Here is a 23,649-nt window from a genome sequence, read left to right as displayed (position 1 = left end):
ACTACTGGTACCACTGCATGTATCTGGCAATACTTGAGAATTTTCATTGAAGTAATTATTGGTAGAATCCAAAATAATGTAACAAACATAATAAACAATTTTTACTTTCACTGGTAACGTGACCATTGTTGGTAGAATGGTGTACGATGCCTACAATAGGTCACAAACGTGTGTGTAAAATGAAAGTTCAATTGCAAGCTTGCATCTTACTTGAATAGATAACAAACATATATAAAATTATAGCAGACAAAATGGAAGGCAAAGACTATTTGTAAGACCTGTGTGTAGATGCGAGGATACTAAAAATGGATATAAACGAAATAGGGTGGGAGAGTGTTAACCGAATTCATCTAACACTGAACAGAAGGCAGTGGTTGGCTTTGCAAATACAGCACTGACAGTTCATGTTCCTTAACACATATGAAATTTATAATTAGATGAATTATTATTAACTTCCTATGAAAGAATATTGCATAAAGTTAGTTTTAGTTGGTTATCTTACTCAGACAACTAATTTAGTACAGCAATTACATGCATGGATAATTACAGGAGAACGTATTCAATAAATAAGAATACTCAATCAAATAATGATTTTATTTCCTTATACATATACGAATAAGGAACCACCATGTCCTAAGCCACTCTTTGCTTTACAAAGCACATAAAGTAAGCTTGTTCATATGAACTCCTTTCAGTCCATTCCATTGTATATATACACAAGAAATCTGAAATCATAACATCCTCTCTCTTCGTCTACCAGGCTGCCAATAAAATATTCATCCTATAAACAATGTACAGTTAACAGGTAAACGCATGTACATACATACGCACGTACATATATATATATATATATATATATACACACACAGCTGGCGGTTTCATCTACCAAGTGACCATTCCACTTCCATGTTGTAAAATATATTACTCTACATTCCTTTTCCTGTATGGTAAAAAAGCTTGATCTTAAGTCTGCTGACAAGGAAAATACATGTTACAAATTCCACTTGAGTGACAGAACTAACCAACAATTTCAGTTTGGTATCTGTGAAGTCAAATCTTTCCTTTTGGCACAGTCTACTAGAAATAAATGAGGTTAGAAAAATATTCCTTAATAAATTAATGTACTACACAATGTATGACATACAGAAGCCACAATTCTAGATATATGTTTTGTTATGCATTAACAGCATCCAAAACCGGTCCAGTTGTAACCTCAAGCTGCTCAATGTTAACACACATGGAGACAAAGCTTAATTAGTAGCAATTAGTTCTGCTACTAGCGAATAGCGACAATGTGAAACTTGCGGCATCCCTCATGCACTTTCAAGTCAATCCAGTACCGAAGTTCTCATTCACACATTCACCCCGGAAATTATCACTCTTCTTGCAGACAACATTTCAATATTTTGATTGATGCAGGAGCATAAATATGTGTCAGCCATAAGGAGGGAAGAGAAAACAGTGGTACATTTTCATCCTTCATTGTTGCTTATTGTCTTGTTTTAGCAACAATTGTATTATACTGAACTTGTATTTAAAAAAATATTCAGTTTTGTTCTGATGTAAACATTACAACAGAAAGCATTTTATTTCATATTGCCTCTCCACCCCTGCAATGACACAGTTTTCTGTCACACGTTAGTGCAGATACAAACTCTCTTCTCTTTGTTACTATGTAAAATGGCCAGTTTGCAGATTCTGGAGTGGAAAGGGTTGAAGGAACTGTCCTGTAGTTATGTATGAAGAAAAGAAAGCACCAACCAGAAAGTTTAGAGGCATATTAGTCAAAAGTCTTTATGCATTTGATATAATTACAAGCAGGTAAACTTATTATGAAGTAAATATATACATATTTATATTTAAAAAAACTAACATTATTTTCAAATAGCACAGCCATATGGACTTTTTCCCCATGTCTCTTTCGACCAGTAACATTAGGAAGGGGAAAGCAAAAATACTGAATAAACTCTGATATTCTGTTAAAATGGGTCATCCATAAATTGCATTATTGCATAAACACCCAGTACACTCTACATCTGAAACCTTGAAAAGTGAACTTATTTCAAAAACATCTCTACATCTTCAGTAGGCAAGCTGCATTAGTAACACAGATTCTTTTCTTGGTCTTGGAAATATATAATGGCACAGCAACACAACACAGGAAATTCCAGTACCGCAATAGAACATTAACTTCACTCTGTCATAACCAATAAACAAGACATTATTGTTAGCTGTCAATGTTTGATCAACTCTCAATCTGGCAAATGCTTAGAAGCCACAATGTATTGAATGTAGTTTACATGTATATTAAGAGATGGCATAACCACACAGAATGGTTCTCAACAGTTCTGCTTCATAGACTATATAGAGGTCTCTATTGTAGCTGATAGTCAATTCTTGCACAGCACATAGCACTCAGCTTGTTGGTATGAGGGTTAAAATTGAGGCACCCTATGTCTTGGTACAAGATTTCTGAGGAAGTACAGACCAACATCAGACAGCTAAAAGCACTTAAGGTACAAAGGGCAATAATTCAATGAATGAGATCTTGAAAGATTAAACAACAACAATCTGCTTAGGCTATAACAGTAAACTGACAGCTGAACTACCAACAGATTCATGTTTCAAGTACTCCAACAATTACATTTTTGGAGCAGAAATTACGCATTTAAAACCAGTGCTATTCCTTTACAACCATTTTACAGAGTCTTATCATTTGTTCTCTTATGGACAACTCATTTTTGCATAGTTTCATAGCTGCATCATCAGAATTATGTTATTAGATTATGCTCGAAGTAAACCGCATACAATGAAAAACAGGCATGAAGCAAAAGTTCCATTTACCAACAATCAAATTTTTCATTTTCACCCAACATCTATCAAGAAAACTGTTTTAACCTATCTCAAAGTGATTTTAATTTGTATAATATATGGGCTAACAGCAAAAACATGTTTTCCAAGACAGCTCATTTATAGGTAAAATGACGATGTTTCATAGCAAAGAGAAAGTCTTAGTGACAATTCGGTCATACGAGCAATTCCTACAATCTGATCGACACATGCTTAGCAGTTAAAAAATAAATATGGCAATCATGATATGTCCAGAGATTTGTATTCTTAAAAAAAGCATACTAAATCATGACAGCTTCATTCACTACAAACATTCCTGGCAACTGTTAAATTTACATTCAAAAACTAACAGTTTTTCAGTCTCCACAGATTCGCAGAGAAAGTGTCATTGTGTGGGTACACGTAGGATGTCTGAATACAACATAAAAGGAATAAAAACTTTCTCCACCACTGAATCAAAATCTGAACAGGCTGTTTTTCAGAGGCTGGTCATCTGATGCGTGTAAAGACACGGCACAACCATGCAGCAAGATCTATGCATTTTTATATTGTTATTCCCTGTAAATGTTACTAAATGTTTACAAAACAGCCCGACAGGCTGGGCAGTAACAGGGATAACATGAAATTACATGATACCAACAAAAAATAACTTACAAGATAACTGTTATGTTGTAGATTGTCATTATGAAGCTTTCATGACAGTACCCACACAATATTATGGCAATCAGGACTAGACCTATGCAAAACACTGTGCTTTTCAAAAGCGACTTCTTCAGCATTTGCAGTTCCAAGAAAGAGCCAAGCACTGACTTCAGACGTCTCTATGACAATTTCTGTTCAGGGCATGAATTGTGTGGTAAAGAATCGCTTGTAGATTATGCCAGAAGTACGTGAAATCTTGATAATACTGCTGTAATTCCTTCTGATTCTAATGCAACCAGCTTTTATCCTTCACAGTCCATTGTAAAATAATCTCACACCCAGATAATTGGGCAGGTAATGGGAACAAAGTTATGACATGGAACCATTTGGTGGCTGCTGTGACTGTTGATTCTTGCTGCCCTGCTGTGTAGTGCTGCCACCTAGTTGTGCCAGAGTCTCCTGAGATGCATGAGCCTTGAGGATGGTGTTCTCCAGCTCCAACTGATTGATCCTATCCATCAGCTCTGCAATCTTTTCCTTGAGGACTTCAACTTCTTCCCGGACAGCAAACATGAGGTGGCTCTTGACAAGATCCTGCAAGAAAACAAATGGCAGCATAACATCACAGCTCCTCTTTCTGTTAATTAAATATGTGGCAAAGAATTACTCAATGCAATTATATCTGCCACAAGAAAAACTGACACATTTATTATATAATAAATAATAAACAGAAACTTCAAGTCCAAAACATAAGATATGTGATTTTGTAAGTTTCCAATTAGGTCAAACAGAAACCAGTGAATAGAGCACCAAGTGTCACGGTAATATACAATATTAGAACTTAAATTCTTTTCTTTGAGTTTCATGTTTATGATATCCAATTATCCAACTTAGCTGATTAAATAAATCAATTAATTTGATCAGGCTGATTAATGCATGTCATGACAACCAGAGGTTTAACACATTTCACCAGAACCCTAACACCAAGGGCAAAGGGTTCCAGATAGATAATCTGTCACACATTTAAATTTAGTAGCTTTTTAAAATAACAAGTGGAAAGGTATATCAAATGAGGGTAAACACCTTCCAAATAGATTTTTAGCAATTCTGCATGCCTCTTTGGTCTTGCACTTAATTTTTTTGCAGCTACAACTCAACGTTCACACAGCTGCGCACGCGCGCACACACAGAAAATCACTGTAAACTCATACTCCAGTCAGCAGCACCAGTCTGTGTCCAGTGGAGTCAGAAATTTGTCAACAGCATAGATTACATACCACCTGAATAATGAAATAACAAGTCTGATTTCTTAATGTTACTCTAGTCTGACTTAATATCTATGCTTGCACTCAACTGATAATGGAATTTACTGTTCTTATCTTGGCCAACAGGAAAAGTCATCAGATACTGACATGGCAAACAGCAGAGATGAAAGGCGCAGAAAAAGTCTGTCATACAAATAAGTGTTTCAAACAAGCAGATTTAAAGGCAATCTACATACATTTTGAAACATGTCAATTTTATACATGATGAACCATTTGTAAGTTGCTGAAAGTTGACTGACAGACACAACTTCCACACAGTGTTTTCAAGTTGTGTATTTAATGCAACAAATGTTACAAATATTCGTTTAAATTTATCCACTGGCCTTTCTTGTGATAAAATGATGAATGGCAAATCTTATTACAGCCATATTCTCAGTTCCACAAAATGCTTCAGCTGTAGCACAGAAAGTCCCACTGTCTCGGAACCCACCTACTAGCATGCTTTTATTTTTATTTATTTAGTGTTCTGTCTGACGACAGGTCGATATGAACAGGATCCTTCCATCCTTTTCTCGGACTGGGACCTGTTCATATACGTTCTTGGCAGATGATCCAGAAGTGGTTTGCCATTGCCTTCTTCTGTGAGTGAATGGAGTAATTGTTGGGATGTCACGGACAAACCGGGGAAGCCCCCTGAGGAAAACTCCGTGTTGCCTAGACCACGGCCTTGCCCAACACAAGTTATAAATTCGGGCACTGCCGGGAACCGAACCCGAGACTCCAGGATTACAAGGTTAGCGTTCTAACCGCTAGACCACCGTGGCGGTTACTAGCATGCTACAGTCAGTTAATTCAGTGCTGTGATCTGCTCATTTCCTGATAGTTCGCTCACTGCTACTGCAGGGTGAAGTCATGGCTGGTTGCACGTTAAGTGGGACACACTGTACAACTGCATTTGAGACATAACAACTGTGGAGCCACGCCGTCTACCTGCAGTTTGGGAATACACATCGACTGTGTCGCAATAACAATACATACAACCCAGCTATGCCATCTATAAGTAGTAATTCCAACTATAGTACAATACTTTCGCAGAAGCAATTGTTTTATTATGTCACCAGACTTAAGAAGTAATAATAAAGTTTCGTTTCAATCTTGGTACTCCTTTTCTGTACATATCCTAATTAAACTCAACACCTAAATAAACACACGTTCAATGAAAGACAATGAACATTCACATAAAAAACTAATTGCGACCTCGGAAAAAAGTTTTAAGAACTGTCTGTTCAGGTCATCACCACCTTAATAAAGAATGGTCAAGGCAATCACAAATATTCTGACAAGTTACAGTTAGCAAAGCGCTGCTATGAGCGGTGACATCATCCGTTGTTGATAACGTATCATCAGTAACATCTCCCACCCTATCAATCATCACTCTTTGAGCGGCGTTGAGTGAATACTTGTGCTGTCTGCATTTCGGGTGTTAAAAATCAACACGAACACGTGTCAACAAGAAGCATTATGACTCCGCTGAAAATCTCAAGGAAAAACTCCGCACGACGATTACCTTAAAATCCTTCAAAGTACAGTACACGAAGGCACCCTGATTTGAACATGCTGAATCCCAGATCATGAGCCCATCAATCCTACACACGCAGCGGTTCGAATTTGACTTAGAATTCTGATCATTATCATCGTAATTTTTCGTATCAGGAAGTATTCTCGAGGTACCCACTATCTCCCTACATGTACACACTTGTCCCCGCCCAGCAGCACAAATTTTTATAACGGCTTGCAGGCGCTAAATAAACCGAAAAAAAACCCACCAAAAAATCAGGGATAAATCTGAACCGTCCTCACAACCGTCTTGTTGCGAAACCAGAAGTTCAAATGTCTCTAATACCAAAGATCGTCGTCGGACACAATTTTAAGGTAGCCCCAGCCACATTCCACCTTCATCCTATATCCCAGAAGTAAATATCCACATTGATCTCAAATCTCCTCCGCCTTACAAACTGTGACCTTCCAAAAATTTAAGACCACCCCATCGTAGTAATCCCCACGACTACATTGCCCGAACAACGCTAGGCGAGTTACAACATAAAAGAAATCACGAAGATCGTCGTTATGTATAGCATCCACCGTCCATTCGCATTCAAACGTTCTCCACAGCGTTTTATTTTCAAACACTTGTCTGTACGCAGAGTTAAGTAAATGCTTGTGATGTAGGCGGCCTGGCAGGCTAATAGATGATGATATGTGCATGCGTGACGCCCCTATTCCTGAGAGAAGAACATTAATCTTTGTCGTTCCGCTGTTCGTAGTATCGCTGTTTACTTGTTTCCTAGTTACTAATTTATAACTTTGTGTTACGAAGTAATACCAATAAATTCCACATAAAATTCGAACGCGCACTACGTTTTTCGATCAAATAGTAGTGCGGCACGTGATTTCTCACGCCACATACGTCACGGGGACTTTGGTCTTCCCTCAGCGTAGAGGTCAGCCATGTTTCACCAACATCGACCAATTCCGGACACGATGTCTCAGTCGGAACAGGTACCAACTAGTCAGGGAATTCTCTATTGTGGGACTCAAACCACACTATTATGATCAGTAAACACTTCCATACCTTCTCGAAGGTATCACCACCTTGTCGAAGGCAATCTGCCGGGTGAGGAGGCTTGCGTGCTCAAATGACCCTTAGGGCTATGCCGGCCTGAGCTTCGGCTCATGGTAGGGTCACCCAAGCCGGACAGGTCTAAGGAGATGCGCTAGACTAAGAGTGATACCCTGGTCCTCCAGGTTGGGGGTTGGGTGTAGGGCTAACAACCTTTCACCTTTAAAAAAAATATGTGTTACGAAAAAATCAACCAAGCCTCGGATCAGGACGGACTCTTTGGCACGACCACGGCAATTGAAAAAGGACATGAGATTTGGTACCTGGAACATTAGGAGCCTCTATAGGGCTGGGGCACTGAAATCAGTGTGTAGGGAATTAGGTAATTATAAGTTAGACTTAGTGGCAGTGCAGGAAGTGCGATGGGAGGGGGAGGGCACGATCCCAGTGGACAATTTTACATTTTTCTATGGAAAGGGGAATGACAATCATCAGCTAGGGACGGGTTTTTTTGTTCATAGCAGAATTAGGGCAGCAGTTAAGAGAGTAGAATTTGTTAGTGACAGGTTGTCTTACGTAATTTTGGAAGGACGTTGGTGCGACATCATTGTCCTTAATGTTCATGCCCCAACTGAAGACAAAAGCGATGATATCAAGGATAGCTTTTATGAAGAATTGGAATCAGTATTTGATACATTTGGCAAGTATCACATGAAAATTCTGCTAGGAGATTTCAATGCAAAAATTGGGAGGGAGGATGTCTTCAAACCCACAATAGGCAGCGAGAGTCTCCATGCACTTAGTAATGATAATGGCGTCAGAGCAGTGACCTTCGCTACGTCAAAAGATTTAATTGTAAAAAGTACAAAATTTCCACACCGTGATGTTCATAAATACACTTGGACTTCCCCAGATGGCAGAACACACAATCAAATAGATCATGTTTTAGTAGATAAGAGAAGGCAGACAAATGTAATTGATGTGAGATCATTCAGAGGAGCAGATTGCGACACTGATCATTATCTGGTGGTAGCAAAAGTGAGGGAGCGGCTTTCAGTAAGTAGACGAACTAAACAAAATTTTGACACAGAAAGATTTGATTTGAAAAAATTAAGTGAGGGAGAGGCAAAGGAACAATATCAAGTTGAAATTTCGAATAGGTTTCAAATTTTAGAGACAAATGAGGATAATGAAAGTGTGGACATCAACAGGGAGTGGGAAAATGTCAGAAACTGCATCAAAATTTCAGCAAAAGAGAAACTAGGATACTACAGGAGAAAGCAAAATAAACCGTGGTTTGATGAAGAATGTTCAAAATTAATAGATCGAAGGAAGCAAACAAAATTTCAATGGTTGCAGAACCCAAACAAAACAAATGCGGATAATCTATGTAACGTGAGACGTGAGGCTAGTAGAACCTTTAGGACTAAGAAAAGGGAATACCTGAAGGGCAAAATTGCTGAACTTGAGACAAATAATAAGGAAAAAAACATCAGAGACCTGTACAGAGGCATTAATAACTTTAAGAAAGGATATCAACCCCAGACTAATTTGGTAAAGGATGATAGTGGCAATTTGCTTGCAGATCCAATAAAAATTGTGAATAGGTGGAAAAATTTCTTTAGCGAGCTCTTAAATGTTCATAATACTGGTGATATTAGACAGATTAAAATGCATACAGCTGAACTGTTGGTGCCAGAACCTAGCTTAGATGAAGTGGAACTAGCCATTGGGAAGTTGAAAAGTTATAAATCTCCAGGAATTGATCAGATTCCGGCCGAATTAATTAAAGCAGGTGGCAAAGGGTTGCATATGAGGATCCATAAGCTTATTCAGTTAATTTGGGATAAGGAAGAGATGCCACATCAATGGAAGGAATCCATAATTATTCCTATTTATAAGAAGGGGGACAAGACTGAGTGTGGTAATTACCGAGGAATATCGCTGCTATCAACCTCATACAAAATTCTATCCAACATTCTTTTGGCAAGATTAACCCCATATGCGAATGAAACTATTGGGGATCATCAGTGTGGGTTCAGACGAAACAGATCAACGATTGATCAGATCTTTTGCATTCGTCAGATACTAGAGAAAAAATGGGAGTTCGGTGGGACTGTACATCAGTTATTTATAGATTTCAAAAAAGCCTATGACTCTGTGAAGAGAGAAGTGCTATATAATATTCTTATTGAATTTGGTATACCAAAGAAGCTAGTGGGTCTAATAAAAATGTGCTTAAATGAAACCTGCAGCAAAATTCGAGTAGGTAAATATGTATCTGAGACATTCCTCATCAAGAACGGTCTAAAACAAGGAGATGCTTTGTCTCCCTTGCTCTTTAACTTTGCGCTAGAATACGCCATCAGGAAGGTCCAAGGTAGGCAGGAGGGTTTGCAATTGAACGGGACACATCAGCTATTGGCATATGCTGATGATGTTAATTTATTGGGGGACGATATAAATACAATAAAGAGGAACGCAGAAGTTTTACTAGAGGCTGGTAGACAAGTGGGGCTGGAAGTAAATTCAGAAAAAACTAAGTACATGTTAGTATCTCGTCATCAGAAGACAGACGGGCAAAATTATCTTAGGGTAGCTAATAAATCCTTTGAAAGGGTTACAAAGTTCAAATATTTGGGAACAACAATAACAAATCAAAATGATACTTGTGAGGAAGTTAGGAGGAGACTAAATTCCGGAAATGCTTGCTACTTCTCAGTCCAAAATATTTTGTCTTCCCGTCTGATTTCTAAGAACCTGAAAATTAAAGTATACAAAACAATAATCTTGCCTGTTGTTTTGTATGGGTGCGAAACATGGTCTCTCACTCAGAGGGAGGAACACAGATTGCAGGTGTTTGAGAATCGGGTGTTGAGGAGGATATTTGGGCCTAAGAGGGAAGACGATGGGGCGTGGAGAAAACTGCACAATGACGAGCTTAAAAATCTGTACTGCTCCCCCAGTATTGTGAGGGTGATTAAGTCGAGAAGAGTGAGATGGGCGGGACATGTAGCGCGCATGGATGGGACAAGAGGTGTGCACCGGGTACTGGTTGGGAAACCTGAAGGGAAGAGACCGCTGGGGAGACCTAGACGTAGATGGGAGGATAATCTCAGGCGGGATCTATGGGAGATAGGAGTTGAAGGAAACTGGATGTTGTTGGCCCAGGACAGGGTCCGGTGGAGGGCTTTGGTTAATTCGGTGATGAACCTTCGGGTTCGGTAAGCCATCTAGTTAGTTAGTTTAAACACTTCCATATAATAACATTGTTTCCCCAGGCCTCTTCTACCTTAGTTTTGCAACCAAACCCTCCACACCTGGCAGATCCCACAATGCCTTGTGAAGTAACGAAGCCTATCGTACTTTCTCTGTTATAGCACCACTGTGCGGAACACGCAGAACCGGTTCCCTGAAACAAACTGGGTTGCTGATATATGAAAGTGGCACACTTCGGTCGGTAAAATAAACAGATGCGATGAAATAATAAGGCCCATCACAAGCAAAATCAAAGGAAGGATAAAATTACATTTCTATTTATTAATTATTTCAGACTATTTTGAAACAAGTCTTAGTATCACGGCCTGGTCCTTCTAGTAAAGTAAAAGTAAAGTTTGCCCCACTGTACGCCATGTAGGCGTTTGGGGGGAGTGGAGGTATAGCTCCTCTCATTCTTGATCTCGGCACTAGATGGGGGTGAGTGGTCAGCATCACGCCCCGGCCGGCTTTACCCCCGGGAAAGGACCCCGGTACCCATTGTAGAGGAGGCTGGGTGGGCCCCAGAGGCTAGAGGAAAAATCCTCTGCCCCCGTCGGGGATCGAACCCCGGTCGTCCAGCTCGTAGCTAGTCACTATATTGACTGAGTTATCCCGGCTCATGGTCCGTCTAGTGCTGCAAGATATTAAGTGGAAAGGTGTACACTAAATTGAAACAGGACTGTAAATTGCTAATCACAATCAGAAATATACAGTTAATAAAAATTGGCTGCAAACAATGCAAGTTATAATACACATTACTTTGTTAAACACATAATATCGACAATGTCTCAAAATTGTATGTCAAAGAATGTATTTTACCTTCTTTGTGGCAGGCAATCTTTTCTGTGTTATGAAGTTAGATTTGAGCTTCATGCCAAGGAAAGGTTACACTGGACGATGTGGACCAAATGCAGCTTTTCGACAACGAACTTTAGAGGCGACTGGGAAGTGTATTTGAGATTAAACGTGCGGATCGACAGGCACAACGTAGCCACTACTCTCATGTCTGTTTACTACACATAAGTAACACATGAGGGCAGGTTCACGCGCCAAAGCAAGGCATGCAAACCATACTCAAGCCAATACAGTGACGTAATAGGAAAAATACGAACTAACATAAGGATGGAGAAAACTACAATCTTTCACCAAATCAAAACAAGATACTGAGATGGGTAGGATAAAACACTAACCGCCCATTTGCTCTCAAAGAGCAGGCTCCATCAAATTCGATAACCCTTCACCCTCATTAACACGGCTAAAATAATTTCACATGGCAAAGACCTGCCAAAGTTATATATAACACAGGCTTAAACGTGAAATGCTCGTGACGGATTAATATGTCAAAAATACTTCGCCGATCACTGGTGACATGATATCTATTCACGGGACGGTTAAATACCAGGCTGCACTGACTATTTCGCAATAATCTGGCCCTGAGCCGTCATGCTTCATGCATGTAGCCTGCTCCTTCAGTTATCTACAAAATCCTTTACGCTATAGATGAAACGTGTCTTGAGGATGCCGGCCATTAGTTCTACTGACTGACGCAGATTGCACTTGGATGGTACAGAGACAGTCAAGTCTACATTGAATAACGGTTCAGAAGACACAAATCAGGCTCATAACTGGTCTAGTCGATGACCTGGGCATAGATCTCCGAGTTCTATCCCAGGGGGAGGCACAGACATACTCATAGCGCACCTCACATGCCCGCTACTGCTTTGAAACGCATTAAGTTACGAACCGTTAGTTTCCGGGAATACCTCAACGAAAAAAGGGTAGACTGCCAGAAACAATCCGAAGCACGAGTCAAACTCGCCTCGGTCAGCGACAGTCCAGGAAATCTAAGGGCATTCATCCCCTCTGTAAAACTGGTTGTGTGAATTCTGACCAACCCTACTTGTGTAAGCAGCATTATCTTTATCAAATCTAAAACTTCTTCACGATGGTGAAGAGTCAATTGAATAAAAATTTTCTTGGATATTATCCATCGTCTAGTAAATATAAAACGTAAAACGACGTTTCGGAGATGGGACTCTATCTCCGCCTTCAGGTTCCTACACGTGTAGGTCCCATCTCCGAAACGTCGTTTTATATTTACTAGACGATGGATAATATCCAAGAAAATTTTTATTCAATTGTCAGCATTATCTTGATCAACACGAGTCTCAATAAACCACATATCCCCTTTTCACCCCCCCCCCAACATATGTACCACTTACTTACCTATCCATCCATCTCGGCACGAACAGGACCATTACAAGCTTTAACTTAAATATACCGGATTTCTGAGTTCAGACGCGAGGTGATGCTAAAAAGAAATCATTTCACAGCGTCTTCCGTGAATCCTAAAAAAAGGATGTAAAATAAATTACAAGAAATAAGTAACGTATGTGAAAGTAAAATGAAAGAAAGACGCACAAATAAAGAAACGTACACACAACGACGCAATTCTGGCGCCTTCGCCTTTGAAAATGGCCACATTTCATTTCGAGCGCAGAAACGCGTGGATGTCTCGTGTAGAAACAAATATCGAAAGAAAGAGAAAGCAAAAGAAACCGAAAGAGGAAAAGAAAAATAATTTGTGGGACAAGTGATGCTTATCAAACGTGCAACTTATCTTAAGATTTGCCTTTCTAGTTGCCACTCGGTCTGTCCGGCTACGTCAAGGTCGCCGACAGACGTTCTACCGACTGTCAAGAAAACTTACGCAAAGTCATTATTAATGATTTTTCTTTCCTTCCTAGATACTGCTTTGTTAAACCTGGTTGTTCTGCTGTCAGCCACAGCCGACGAGCGTCACCGCACGCAATATTACTGTGCAAGTGGCTGAAGGATTGGTGCGCCGCGAACTGACCTCCATTTGGCTACCAAGATAACCTGGGCGAACAGTACTGTACTGCCAACCCCCGGCAGAACACCCAAATCGAGAGATGTGTGGTGTGAGTTGGGAAAATGGCGGCGATGAAGATCAAATACAATACGAACGTAGTGACAAGTTACTTTTATTAACTCCGCATTTGCTATTATGGGCTTCGTATGCTTGTAGGCATATCCTCAAACAGCAATGATTAATTAGTCTTTGTAAAGGAGACGCTTTTTTGTTTTGTTTAAGGTAGAATTTTTTTAAAAAAATATTACTTAGATGAGCTTCGCCCTTTAACCGGTTGAACACACTTTGTGAGGACATGTCGAGATCAAAGGGGACCTATAGTTATCGAAACGGTTTACGAGATAACAGGACGAGGTAATGACACTCGAAACCGGCCACAATAATTACAATGTAACTCCTTATCCTCAGATAAAGATGACTGACCAGAATCGCTAAACACGGTCTTCGTTCCTTTGTTACTACGCGGAAATAAAGGAAGGGTATTTTCAGATGATGCACAGGCTGTATCAACCAGAGGACGCAGGCTTTGTCTATAGGTCTATTACAATGGTTTACAAAATTATATTAGATGTGAACTGGATTTGCTCAACGGCGAGCTCTTCTCTAGTTGACGTACATCAAATAAAAAGTGTGAAAAGTTGATTGTAATTAGTTACCGTTTCTTTTGTTAATGAGAATACTAGTCGGTAAGGCTGGGCGCATAAAACACGGCTAAACAAGACGTCTGTTCACATGACAAGACATGTTTAGTCAGCAGTCACAAACACACACTAATAAGTCGGTTGCGAGCAATGTTGAAGGATATGGTTATTTATTGTACGCGAGGCCTCATGATTTGGAATGGACGACTGTAAGAGGGCAGAGGCGGAGAGTTCATGTTAACCGTGTTAGTCCAGCCAACACTTCGAAAAACGGACAATATTGCCTATTCTCGCGGTTCAGTGGTACTGGAACACAGCAGAACCGGTTAGAAGAACTGCATCATTAGCCAGTTCCAGCCAGGCTTTGTTCGCCAACTAACTGAGAATTACGCTTACATGAACTGTGAGCATTTCTGTAATCGCGATACTAGAAGTTCCTTTTACTACATAAATAATAAATTTTTCGTCATTATATCCCTCACACGTTCCAGAAAATCTTCAACAGTAAAAATTCTTTCGGTCAAATATCAGTTCAAGAATTACAGTTTGAGGCACTTTCATCAACTTCCATGTAGGGCAGAGGGCGTCCACAGGTTTGTGTAGCCATGACGCTTTGCACTTGTACTCTGGAGATAGCCGGCTCGAATCTCAATCTATTGCCGGCTAGGTCTCGTTGTATCCATCTGCCTCTCAAGACAAATTCTAAGATGGTTTGTTGAGGGAGGGCACTTAGGATTACTTCTGAATCATGATTATCTTCACACCTCAATCCACGCTATAAAAACCCTCTGCATCTGCAGTTGAAACAGTCATTTCGTAACCTAAGAATCGATTTAATCCAGTGAAGAAATATCGTAAAAATGTTCTCGCTGTCGGGTCCGGTTTGGATCACGTGATTATTTAGTAACGCTGTGTGAACCGTGTAGGTAATAGGGTGTTGAATATTTTATATACGCTCTTTGCAATTTTATATGTACCACTGGTAGTGATGTAAATTTATATAAGATAATTTGTGTATTGTTGATAAAGCTGATTATATATTTAGATAATACACTGCATGTACATTTATTATACTATTTTATTCGAATTTCATTAAACGTTGCCTGTATCAGACTGCAAAATGTTTTAATCAGACGTTACTACTCTTGATTCTTACGCAATGAACCAATTTCGCGTATAGTGAGGGGTTTATGACGAATCTGTTGTATGTCTAAGCTGTTACCGGACCGGTATTAAATCCGACAGGAATACTTCAATGTACAGCCCCAGTAACAAATGTAATCGAATAAAATGATTTCAGACAATAACTATGTGAACGGACAAACTAATACGACGTCCCGTTCTTGTTAATTTCATTCACGTCTTGTTCTGTTCACAAAACGATTGCATTAGATCAGTTTTCTAGGTGGCAAGGGTCATGGTGCAATGCGGGCGGCTGCTGTAACCAGGTTTAAGTAAGCGTTTGTGGATAGCTTCAGAGGCACATGGCGTATTGATCGCACTGATGGGAGATTTGACGGTGTCGGAACTACTGCTGCTACCCGGCGGGACACTCCATTCAGAGGGGAGGTTGCCAGACTCATTCATGTACTCCTGGTTTACACTGAACATGTCGGCCCGTGACGGTCACAAAGGACCACAAATTAACGTACATGTGAGGCGCCAGTCCGCATGTTTCATTGCTGAATATAATTACTGGCACTGAACGTCGCGGCCAAATGGTTAGCACCACATCCTTTTCAATTCATTGCTCAAGAATCATCCAGTCAATCTATGCAAAATTGCTCGAGATATTAGTGCCACTAACTAACCACAAGTAAACTAACCAACGATATGCATAAAATGTGGTGCTAGGAGTGTCCAAAAGTGAGTAGGATAATTTAATTGTGGCTCGTAAAAATCCCTATATAAAGCTCGAACATAAATTCACACAGCATATTAGGTTACAAATTTAAGTAAGATCTACAATATATAATGGAAGTATGGTTAATATTATATAATATACAAGGAAATATAATTTACGATTAAGCAGTGTAGTGTTCTTACTATTCATCAACTGACAGCAATAGAAACGTACTTATAATGAATGGGGATCAAGTCGAACGAGATATGCAGAACTACAGTAAATGGGCTCTTCCGTAAAATTTAACATGTTGTGATTTGGCGATCTGAAACATTTTGACTTTCAAACATTTATGTATACCCACAGACTTAGTTTAAAAATATACGACGCCACTATTGTGCACACAGGTTTCAACCAATACAATACAAAGGTTCGCCCTATTAGGCAACCGGGAAATCAACCAAAGAAGCGGGCTATTTCTTCTTAAAATGTTCGCCAAGGATACCCGAATGTTAAGCGACGTCTCCTTGCGCGAAAGAAATTCCCCGTCGATATGAAAATGGAAGGTTCAGTAGCCTGGTATAAGTTACTCATCGCCATAATGATAAAAGCAGTAAGTACCGCTGAAACGTCGGCAAATTTCTACCAGACTACACGGCGCTACAACCCAGAAGACATTTTCTTGAAACATAACTTCGCCCTTACCTACAAAAAATGGACATTACGGAATGTTTACCCGAGTTTTGTCTGACATTCACCCAATATGGAAGCTAATAACTGGCACAAACATCAATCACACTCTTCCAATAGTACCGGGCACTGACTGTTTGCTCCAAGACATTATAAATCCACGAACCACAAACAATTTGCAATCATATTCAATTCCCCTTTCGACAGATATGAGCTCGTTAGCACCTGCGAGTTTCTGCAATATGTTTGTTACTTGTGATGGGTAAACACTCACCATGGCTTGCTCGATCTTGTTGTCAATAGCAACAGCACTCGTCCCTGACGCACTGCAAACAAAAGAAAATCAAAATATTACACACGGGACTTATAGAGCGGTGAAGAGTTCATGTTAACCGTGTTAGTGCAGCAAACACTGAAGAATTACAAATAAAATGCCTTCTGTCTTACTTTCGTGGTTCAGTGGTACTCCCATGTAGTGGACCACAGAATAAGAACTGGATAAAATGCACTGGCAGCCAGTTCCAGCCAAGCCCGGCGATTTTACGCTTCAACCAACTGGCCAGCTGACTGGTATTCACATACCCAAGTTGCAATAAAAATTTATATTAGTGCTGCACGATAGGCGGACCCCAAACTCTCCAATGTGACCAGCATTATAATTCAACGGGCGACAAACTACAAATTTTCATTTTTTGATAAAAATGTCGAGACTAATACCTTTGGTTGTGCATGGCAATGCAGACAGATACAACAGAAGTAAACAGATCCTGAAATGGGTGACTAGCATGCATTCATAACGACAGCCAGGCCATTCGATCGGTCCCTGTGATATCAGTCCAGTGGGGGACATTTCTATAATTGTACGGTCTTAAAATACTATTGAGATGGGTAGTAGAATTATTCAGGCCAACTAGCTTCCTCCTGCCGCCCACCAGCTGTTTTCACGAATAAAGTAACCAAATTTAAAGTGTTATCAAGCTTCGTAGCACATTGGCATTTGCAGCATAACATGTACAAATATTTATGCCTAATGGCCGACACTCCTTTGCGTGAAGTTGGGGAATCTTTTCTTCACAAAAGCTTCTAAATCGAAGTTTTTCTTCAGAACCAATGCATTCAACGCAAAAAAAACATGATAACACCGTGACTCCAAGGGGATTCAAACTGGCAATTCCGGTTATAACCAAAACTTCTCAAACAATAGAGAGAGCTACATTAACACTGATACATTATCGCAACTACCAATTATCAGAGAAGCAGTTTTTATCTGGTACTGTCTCGTATTTAAAACTCGAGATAAGTTTGGAGATCCCAATGCAATAACAAGTTATAATTACCAGGATAAATTCCACACTCAAAGCCATCTCAGGTTGTTTGTTGAGGCTTGGTTACGCCTCTGCGGAAAAGGTTCCTACGTACTGGGAATGCGAAGGGAGCGGTTACCAAACCGCGGCCAGCGGACACTTTAAATACTTTATGCCAAAAATGTCAAATACTTAACACCAAAAGTAAATATCTAATCGTAAGTAAAATCTTAACCCAAAAAAGTGAAATCTGAGGTTTTTACGGCAGCGAGCATGAAGATGACTTGTCTTTTGGGTTATTGCGCCGGGCAGGTTAGTAAACGTGTACCGACATGTCAGAGGTACTTGCTGCCTCAATCATCAGGGCGATGAGTCCTGATGATTGAGGCAGCAAGGACCTCTAAGGCATCGGTAAACGTCTAGAAGACGACACTGCGTAAAACCCCAGAAGATAGCCATCTTCAGACTCACCGTCGTGAAAACCTCAAATACTACTTCACTATGTTTTGTTATACACACAAATACCATGATATGAACAGAGAAATGTAATTATTGCATTACATAACAATGACAGATGAACGTTAAGCAGCGTCCTCAAATCTGACCTTGTTGCCTAGCAACCGGCAAACTCCTCATCTCCAAAACAACTCAGCGGATTCTGATGTTTGTTACGTGTTCGACAGAACTGGTTTCTGATTCGTTATCTTCTGTTTCCTGAACTGCCCACGTTACAATATGAGAACGAACTGTGGAAGCGATCAAGGCTTAATTTAAAGGCCTAGCCCAGGACTACAGAAAATCAAGTTTAACCGGTCTGCGGACTGTGAATCGAACGAGGGTCCTCCTGAATACGAAGTGGGAGTACTATAGTTCATTCAGGATGTGTACGAAATAGACAAACACAGGAGAGTGAGAATCACAGTGGCTTCCTTCTGGACGAAGAGCCGTGGAAGCACCTTTAAAGTCCGAGGTTCTTGCTGTGTTCCCCCAATAGAAAAACAATGAAGCTGAATATTATATACGCACTTATCTGATGAGTTACATACGATGTGAATGAAAGTCTGTCTCGTCACCGGCGTTACCAAATATTCTACTTCACCGCCACTTCAAAATGTATACGAGTATTATTATCTCATTTTAGTGATGAGACATCAACACATTCTTTCCGAGCAAGGAAAACGAGAATAAATAACAGAACACTGAAGTCGCTTTGATAATTACTGCCTCAGCGCAATGACAGGAATCGAACTCACGATGCAGCTGGAATGCAGCACTCAGCGCTGTGTAGGTCATGCACGCGTCCCTCAAAGACATCAGCAGAACTGTAGCAGCAGACATTAATGTTGAAAAGTTATTTTAAAAAATGGACCCACAACATGCTGCCTGTTTTCTTTATCAGAACCACTGCCAGCATAACAAAAACACAAATACGAAAATACAAAGCAATTACGTTCAAAAGAAATCTGCCACTTCTATTATAAAATGTATAAATTCACTAATTATTATATCAAGCGGTTTCTAATGTAATATACTGAATGGTCGCGTCCTACCAAGCCTCGTCCGTTTAACGATTAGTTACTCATTTCGATCAATCGATTATACGTTCTACTGATCATCATTTCTTCCAATGACTAAAATGTAAGAACTCGGAACTCTAAAGCTGCGTTCTTACGAACATTAAAATGCAAAATAAAATACAGAATGCTACAAAACATATAGAAAGATTGGTACGACCTTAACCGGGCATTTACAAGAGTTAAGTTTTATAATAAACAGAATACAGAGTATTAGAGACTGTTCCACATCATGTGTATGAAGACTACTAAAATAACCGACAACAAAGAACCGAGGAAACGGAAGATCAAAGAATGCAGTGAAATACAAACCATTTGGGTTTGTTGGATACTCGACGAAGAAACACGAAGTGACCAACTGCACCAGAAGCAGGAAGGACTGTCTTAATTCTTAAGACAGGATGAGGAGAATGTCCGCGGCCGTCCGTCAACAGGCCCACTTTCCATCAACTGGATTATATGCAAATATGGATGACCGGTGGAATGTTACTGATAAGAGAAAACCGAAGGTGTCCGAGAAAAACCTGCCCCAGTCGTCCACCACAAATCCCACATGGTCTTGAATGGAAAGGAACCAGGGCCTCTGAAGCGAGAAGCCGGTGACTAACCCGCCTGTGCTGTGGCACTTAAGCACAGGCTACACGAATAATTCGTGATACAATTTATTTTGCCCGAAGCCTTGCAAGGACGCAGGAAGAGTCACCCGTCTGTCTCTATTTCTGTAACCTAATTAAAATAATCCTGAACCAGTGCTTCGTATTTAAATCATCATTGGGTCTGCGTCCTATAAAAGGACAAACACCTTTGTTATTCACGTGCTACTCCAATATTAGACAAAGTATTTTTATAAAACGTACCGATTAGTGGAAAGCAGTTAACAGACTACCCAATTACAATGAGGCCAACATGGAGGGGGCTGTATTTATAGCGTGTGCCTCGAAATAGCCCCGCTTCAGGCAGTAGAGTTCACTGCGTAGAGTGGACCTGCGGTCCTCTTGACGAGAGGAATAACCACCATTATAATAGTTATTAACGTAAATTCGTCCGTGATCAGAGAACCTCGCCATAAAGACACAGAAAGAAGTGGAGGGCATTCGTAACCTTGGCGCTTGCTGAAGGTGAGTGGTCAGCGTCACGGTCCAACCGATTTACCCTCGGAGAACGAAGGCACGAAACCCTATGGATGATAACAAACGTCACAGATGCAGAACAGCAACAAAAAGGAGAAATATGGAGACAGAAAAAATAAAGAGAAAGAACGTGAGGAGTACAGAGTCTGAGGAACAGGACACGAAACAGACATAAACACTTTCGTGTCCAATGTTTCGAGAGCAGACCTCAACGGGCAAATCAACGAAATGGCACATCATCTCAGTGAGAACAGCAAACTGAAATCGGGCACTTCAAGAACGCGTTTTCAGTGTGCTAGCTGTCTTTTACATGAATCCCAAGGAAAGAAAAAAAAAGAGAGAGACAAAGGCCTAAATATAAAAACTTTTAAAATTCCGCAGTCTATAAAGAATGTAGAATTTAAAATGCAGACCAAACTTACTACACATGAGCCCTTTCAAGCACAAAATGATGACATCAATGGCAGTATTAAATTCTTGCAGCTGTATCCCGTTGTTTCAGCTGGTGCATTGCTTGAAATTGGTACGGTCGTAATTTCACCTGCTTCGTTGCTCGATTACAATCATTAAAGACAGACACACTTCCAGGGTCCTGAATTTTATTACCAGTCGGTGGCCTAATGTTTCATTAGACAGTTCCTTGCTAAAATGCTTCAATAACAGCAGCAAACGATTTCGATGTGAAGTGCCCTAATGTTAGGGAATGAGAATTCACCCGAGCGACCTGAAAAACCGTGTAAAACCTCAGTGGGTTAGCCGACCCTCGGGCCCAAATCAGTTTGGTACCTTCAGGACACGAAGGAGTGCTGACCACCCGACCGCGGCTTTGCGTAATTAATAGACAAATATGTTCGTTCTAAGTTCAAACAGAACAACAGCCAGCCTAAGTTATTTAGTTACGTACTTAGTGTGCTAAAGTGTACAAAAAAATTAACTCGATAAAACGTGAAGTTACAAAGGCGCGAACACATGCAACAGTACAAAGGATAATCAAACTACATGAAATCTACACTGACCAACGTCACTTCGTTGGAAAGGTTTTGTGCTACATCGGAACAGTGTCCATAGTCTGGATGTAACTCTATATTTTGGCATATTAATTACGTGTACAATATGTAAAGATTTACTTGTCAAGTAGAATACACAGTTTTGTATTGTTTACCTTCTGGCTACAATTTTCGCTGAAGAATCACCATCATAAGCCAATACACCCGAGACCTGTACGTTTTCAGAAATGCCGATACCTCAACATTTGGTTATACGCCGATTCGCGATGCTTTTTAGAACTAGCTCTAAAATTGACGGGCTGTCTGTCAACTCCCGAAACGTAGTAATGTTTCTTGTCCAACAGACGATTTCTAAAGAAACTAGTCGTGGGAAGATGCGATAAGGTGTACGAAACTGAGACACCTGAAATTTCACTGTCTTTTCTAAAATTACAAGAAATAATGCACGCTGATATAATTATTCGCAATCCAAAAAATCAACTGGGCTAACAAATCTTGATAACCAAACCACCAAATTTTGCTTTTACTGAATTTGTCAGCTTACATTCAATTAATTCAATTCAATTCAATTCAATTAATTTATTTACGTGTTTGCCAACAGCAAGAAGCCAATAACAGGCAAACACTGATAATACATACAATAATAATGAAATAATAATGGATAATATTACACAAACGGATTAACTAAACTTATAAATATACAGTATTAAATATAACTGCCAAGTACAGGCAAACCCAAAATAGAAACAATATTAACACAGAGCAAAAAATGAAGGAATATAAATAAAAACAAATAATCCACCTAGGGAACACTAATATAATTGTAAAACTTTAAAAAATATAAAAAGACAGATAACGAAGCTAGATCATTTCCCTTGTTGAGAACGTTCTCTCAAGGGAGACAATGTTTATGCTAAATACGTCCAAAGATTTACATACGTCATTTGCAGCGATGACGCACCTGGCTGAAGGACTATGCCTTAGTGCACTGCTCACACTAAAAGTAGAAAATTCTCTTATTTGCCTCGCCGGCACACGTAAACCAACAGCGTCCATAATGGAATGGCAATTTATTTTGCCCTTAAATACATTAATAAGAAATAACGCATCGAGATGTCGTCGTCTGGAATAAAGTGTTCTAAAATTTAAAGTAGATAGGATCAGTTCATATTTTCGGGGGATATTAAACTGGAAAAATCGGTAATTGCATAAACTGGCAAATTTTCTTTGAATATTTTCTAATTTATTAGAACATGTTAACCATATTAACTCGGACAACACTTTTAATGACGAAAAAGTATCTGTATTACTTTCATGGTCCAATGGTACTCCACACACCACAACACAGCAGAACAGATCAGATAAAATGCATTAGCTAGCTCCAGCCAGCCATGTGTTGTTAGCCGGACAGTCAAGGCTTACGCTCGCAGCGAGCGTTAACGCCAATGCCTGGCTGGCAACAGCTCCATGACTATTAACAGCAACTAAACCACGATAGTAAAACAGAAGCATTTTCTTTTTAGTTTTCAAAGCGTTAGCCAGGCTGGCACGGGAAACATAAACGCTCCGACCATAGTCTGAAGAATATTTTGTTCACGAAACTCAAACTTCAGAGTTTCAACCCAGATCCCTGAAACACCCGTGCGGCAACACGCACAGAATAACAATAGCTATCAATTCGTAATTACGTTGAAGAAAGCCTATATAAAGGAACTGGCTACTCAAGAAAATCTCGGGTAGGGGAGCAGAAATGGGATCCGAGATTCGAACTAGGGGATTCCCGAATACGAAATGCTAACAGTTACGCCGCGATCTTCTGTTAGATCAATTAGCCAGTCACACAAGTTAAAACGCGGCTATTCGCCCCCAGAATGAGACTGTAATAAAAGCAGACCACACAAACTGATATATCGTCACTTGCATTACCAGTGC

General features: G+C 39.9%; 1 protein-coding gene across 3 annotated transcripts in view; it reads right to left on the bottom strand.

Annotated features, from left to right (window-relative positions):
• Positions 1-576: 576 nt before the first annotated feature.
• The window catches only part of LOC110841338 (uncharacterized), a 97,774-nt gene continuing 74,701 nt past the window's right edge, over positions 577-23,649 (bottom strand). For 2 of the 3 annotated variants that reach the window (XM_022086803.2, XM_022086812.2), the window contains 2 exons: positions 16,977-17,028; positions 577-4,086 (listed from right to left, as the gene is read on the bottom strand). In XM_022086803.2, the coding sequence (XP_021942495.2) occupies positions 3,862-4,086; positions 16,977-17,028 (277 nt within the window). In that variant the 3' untranslated portion in view covers positions 577-3,861. Of the gene's footprint in view, positions 4,087-16,975; positions 17,029-23,649 lie in introns of those variants that run through there. The other variant, XR_002547180.2, reaches the window with a different exon arrangement.

The sequence above is a fragment of the Zootermopsis nevadensis genome, unplaced genomic scaffold, assembly GCF_977971745.1.
Source record: "Zootermopsis nevadensis isolate Lab colony 2312 unplaced genomic scaffold, Znev_1.0 Znev_ptg000021l, whole genome shotgun sequence".
Lineage (NCBI taxonomy): Eukaryota > Metazoa > Arthropoda > Insecta > Blattodea > Termopsidae > Zootermopsis > Zootermopsis nevadensis.
Note: the sequence above shows the minus strand (reverse complement) of the source record. Positions and strands in the feature narration are given on the sequence as shown.